Source organism: Pediculus humanus, genomic scaffold (genome assembly GCF_000006295.1).
Source record: "Pediculus humanus corporis 1103172107895 genomic scaffold, whole genome shotgun sequence".
Classification (NCBI taxonomy): Eukaryota; Metazoa; Arthropoda; class Insecta; order Psocodea; family Pediculidae; genus Pediculus; species Pediculus humanus.
The window spans coordinates 73465-78847 of record NW_002987470.1 but is presented as its reverse complement, the minus strand read 5'-3'; the positions used below and the strand labels follow the sequence as shown (position 1 = coordinate 78847).

The 5383-nt window shown below is 26.7% G+C and overlaps 1 protein-coding gene across 1 annotated transcript; it reads right to left on the bottom strand.

The window, feature by feature from the left end:
• Positions 1–310: 310 nt before the first annotated feature.
• Positions 311–1381, bottom strand: Phum_PHUM396620 (uncharacterized protein; the record flags this gene model as incomplete). The annotated part of the gene is made up of 3 exons (XM_002428619.1): positions 311–499; positions 588–902; positions 1373–1381. 3 exons carry the CDS (start codon positions 1379–1381, stop codon positions 311–313), a joined length of 513 nt encoding a protein of 170 aa, XP_002428664.1.
• Positions 1382–5383: the final 4002 nt, after the last annotated feature.

The following is a 5383-nucleotide window of genomic DNA, read 5'->3' as shown; positions in this document are numbered from 1 at the left end:
TCCCCTCTCCTGCCTCTCTCTCCCCCGCATTTAACAGTATCATCATCATTATTATTATTACTTTTTTTCCTTTTCACGTTGTAAAATAAAAAATAAAAAAATTCATGTTTTTTTTTTTTTTTTTATGGTTAATTTCTTTGACAGTTGGAACGAACTGTTAGTTAACATAAGAAACACAAACTCCCACTAAATAATTCTATAAATTCTGTTTTCTCGTTTGTTTGTTTGTTTGTTTGTTTGTTTGTTTAATTTCTTTTTTTTTTTTCGTTTTCGTTTTAGTTAAAAAAAAGTTAAAAATGGTTTCTTTCTTTTACACGAAAATAAAAAAATTTGAATGTAGTAATAATAATAATAATATATTTAAACTTACCATTCCGTGGCATAAACTAACGGCAACAGACGATGAGGGATCTCCTTTTACTTGTCCTTTATAAAAACAACCGTTTGATTTTATGCTTGGTAATTTTCTTGCCGATGTGTTGTGCCATATGTGAGTCACCTGAAGAGAGAGAGAGAGAGAGAGAAAACAAACGTAAGGTACATCATAGAGAAAAGTTTTCCCAAAAGAAATTTTGTTTGTTTCGTACCTGAAGATCCGGGGATGCAAATTTCGAATCGTGTTGTAATATCAAATTGAATTTTTTTTTAAAAGCCGTAAATTCGTACATCGGATGGGGATCCCATATGTTTGCCGTTTTGTGACGAAAATGTCCGCTGTGGTGTCTCAATTGTAATGGTTCAGACGAAGATTCTCCATTTAATTGATCGCTACCATATAATAAATCATCTTCGTGAAATCCCAAAGGTGATATTTTTATAGGTTTAACGTATTCTCGACTTATCGGCGTTTCTTGTTTATCATCACCACCACCATCGTCATCATCATCATTATCATCGTCGTTCTTTTTGGTTTCTCCTGGACAAAAAAAAAAAAAAAAAAAAATTAAAATTTATTATAATTTATTATTATTATCTTTCTTTTCGAACGCGAATAACCGAACGACCTAAAAAAAAAAAAAAAAAAAAAAAACCATTATTAATATTTTTTTTTTTACATTAACATAAAAAACTAATAATTAATTATTTAAAAATACTATATAATACATTTATCAACGAGGTATCATCATCATTATCATCATCATTATCATTATTATCGTTTGTTTCCACCACGTTTTTCTTTTTCTTTTCGATTCCAGTTTAAAAATTTTTTATTATATATTCACGATTTCGTTTCTCTCTCTCTCTCTCTCCCACTCTCTCGCTCTCTCTTCATTATAAAAAAAAAAAAAAAACATTAAACGCATTCGAGTTGTATAAAAACTGCAAAAGGTCAAAGGTTACATACATTTATAAAAGTTTATTATGTTTTTACTTTTTCCATTAACTACACAAGAGATATTATAATAATACAATCAAACCAAAGATTATAAATTCAAAAATGACCCCGAAATAAATTTTAAAATATTTAATTTAATGGAAAATATTGAATGAATGAATGAATGAATGAATGAAACTTGAAAACTATTTTATTATTATTATTTTTTTCTTCTTACACGTTTTTTTTTTTTTCTACTTACACGTTTTCTATTTTATTTATTTAAAAAATTCTTTAATTTTTTTTTGTTTTTAAACGAAAAATAATTATTTCCGGGAGTAAATAAAAAAAAAAAAAATCAATGATTCGGATAAAGCAGAAGAAAGATAAAAAAAAAAGCAGAAGAAACGAGCCAAAAGGTTTTTTTTTTTCTTCTGCTTTTTTTTTTGCACGGCAACAAAGAACAATACTAAAAAAAAAAAAAATGTCGGCGTTGTATGCATACAAATATTAACAATGAGCTATTACCCTCCTCTAAATATAATCATGCATGCACGCATAGATGCATGACAAAGACTTTAACATCCTTTGTTTTCATTTTTTTTTTCATTTTTTATAAATAAATCCTTCTTTTTAGGTACGGTAGGTTTTTTAGGTATATTGCATGTGCGCGCGTGTAAGTTAATGAATTTAATTGTTAGTAAAAGCGTGTGGGGGCTGGCTCACGATCGAGACGATTACGCAGCGCGTGCGTATCTCGGTTGCGTTTTTTTGTTTCGAATCCATTCAAGGAAAGATTCGCACGCATACGAAGAACCTACTTTACGCATTGTTTTAAACAATGTATGAAGTAAATAATAATAATAATAATAATAATAAACCTCTCACGTGTATTGTTGTGATTATGCTAATTACACGTGGATTCAAACGTGTTTTTTTAATTAAATTGTTTATACGTTTCTCTTTCCCCCTTTTTCATCGTGTAATTAGTCATTTTTTTTCTTTAAATTTTCTGCCACGATGTACTGAGTCAGTTTACCTTCCCCCCACCCCTGCTCAACAACCCTTTTCCTTTTATTCGTCTCTACTTTTCTTTTCAGAGGAAGAAGAAACGAAAAAGGTTGATGGTGATACATTTGTCGTCGTTGAGTGACGTGACTCACGCGACTTCCAAAGTGGCAGGAGATCATTACGAAAAATAAAATAATTTAATGGATCTTTTTTTTTTTTTTTTTTAAATCGTCGTCACTAGGATTATAATAATAATAATAATAATAGTTAAATTGAAATTTTTCTCCTTCTTCAACATAATCATTGCAAATTATCCTAATAAATCTAACCGACAGCATCCTTTTTTTTTTTTTTTTTTTCGAAAAAAAAATTTAAACGGCTACGTGGCACTAGTGTAAAAAAAAAAAAATTAAATTGATTTATTATACGTGAAAATTATTCGTTTAAGTTGAACGTATTTCCGGTTAGAGTAAAATATGATTTTCCTGTAAACGTATTTTAAAGTTTTTTTTTCTCTCTCTCTCTCTCTCTCTCTTTGTCTCTTTTTCTTTCGTTCGTATGATTCATTCGAAAAGAATTTTTAAATTTATTAAAATAATTTTTTTCTTTATACTATCTGGTGCCACTTCAAATATATATATATATTATTCTTATGACCTTAACACCGCGTTTTTTAAGTTCAACCTTAACAATTTTTTTTTTTGTAGTTTCCCTAAAAGTTCGTAAAACTAAAAAAATATTTAAAGGTCGATCTCGCGCTCCTTTTTTTCCTTTTTTTACTAAAAAAAAAAAATTTAGTCGTAAAAAAACCAAAACCGACAACACGCGACCCTGGATTTAGGCATTAAAATAAACCTATTCGAATAATCAATCGATTAAGCAAAAAAAAAAAATTTTCGCCTATTTAAGTAAAAAAATGTCGTCACGGGAATCATCATCAAACGATTGCAATTCTATCATAAAAACAAAACAAAAAAAATATAATTTTCAATGTCATCCCTATTTTTATCATTCTGATAATTACTCTGTGAAAAATCACTCCGCGACCGTTTTTTTGTTTTTTTTTTTTATTTACTCTATGGTGTCCGAATTCAAATCGCGTTTGATCGAACGGCGGCCATTCGATCGGCGCCATTTTTATTATTTCATTTAAATATGCATTTTTGTTTTTCGTCTTTCAAAAATCTGATTTAATTTATTATATATATAATTTGCAAATAATAAATAATTTGATTCGTTATTTACAATTAATTGTGGGATTTCCCTCCCTCCCACACCCTCCCCTCTCCCCCTTCCCCCCACGAAAAAAAAATTAATTTCTTTTTTTTTTTTTTTTTTTGTTATAACGGAAATTTTCCACAATAACACAAACCAATCGTGATTAACGCTTTTTACAAAGTTCGAATAAATATATAAATCGTTTCAACGAATCGATATATTAATATTTCAAAAAGTCATTCCATTGAATGAATGAATGAATGAATGAATGATTGATTGATTGAATTATTATTATATAAAAATATAGAAATTTTGTTTTTAAAAAAAAAAAAAATTCAAATTTTAAAACAACGCGAAATAATTTTCGAAACGATAAATGAAAAAATTAAAATTATGTTGGCAACGTGGAAATCTCCGAATTGTTTTTTTTTTTTTTCACCCTCGACAGTTTGACCAACATGACGAAAAAAAAAAATTCTAAACGTTAAAAGAAACACGTGCGTGAGAGCACTGAACAATCATTTATCTAATTTATTTAAAACATTATAAATTTAAATAATCGTTCATACGTCACAACAACAACAACAAGTTTAAATCAACGTACTCAAACGGTCGGTTAATTAAGGCTCCCCCCAAAAAAAAAGAGGAAAGACGTGACGGTGGGGGGAAATGTAAAATGAGTAGAAGAAAAATTAGTTACGCCCCTGACCAAAATCGATTTAAATTAATAATTAAAAGTCGGGATTTATTTTAATTTAATGACCGAGAAAAGATGTAAAATCGAAAAAAAAAAAAAAAAAGGCGAAACTTGTAATTTAAATTAATAATAATAATAATAATAATAATAATAATAATAATAATAATACTAATAATAATAATAATAATAATAATAATAATAATAATAATAATAATAATAATAATAATAATAATAATAATAACGTATTTCCTTTATAAAAAAAAATAATAATAATAATCATTTACACGTTTGAGACTTACAAAAAAAATGTTTTCTTTGTTAAACAAAAAAAAAAAAAAAAAAAAACAGAGAATCAAATCCCATGAGTTATAAATAATAAACGACGACGCCATTTTATTTTTTTCCGCGATGATGATAATAATGATGATGATGATGATGATGATGATGATATTTTTCACCCGAAGCGGAAAAACATAAAACTAAAAAATATATATATATATATATATATATATGCGATCGTATATTTTATCGCGAGGGTGTAGTGTGTGATATACTAACGAGACTAATAATAATAATAATAACAATAATAATGATGATGATGATGATAATAATAATAAATATTTATTGAAAAAAAAAAAAATTTCAAATTCAAGTTCGAACGATATATATATATAATAACTTTAAATTAAAAACATGTATTTATAATAAATAAATGCAAATTTAAAAATGCAGTAATGCAAACAAAACAAATCAAAAAAAAAAAAAAATCGATTCGTTGAAAATTCCATTGCCAACTAACAAAAAAAAAATAAATAAATAAATCAACGAGAGAATCTTTTTCTTTCTTTTTTCGTTACTTTTATTTAAATTATTATTATTTTTTTTTTCTATTTTTGTGCGTGCGCGTGCACGTGTGCGTGTGCGTTTGAGATGTTTCGTTCATTCAGGTCTTTGTTCTTAATTTTTTACATATAATATTGATGATTTGGATAAAAAAAATAAAATAAAATTTATGCATACCAACTTGACGAAATGAAAAAAAAAAAAAAAAAAAAAATTAATGCATTTTCATGCAAGGCGTAATAATTTTTTTTCTTTTTGTCAAAATAATCTCTTCTTACATTGACATGACAAAAAAAAAA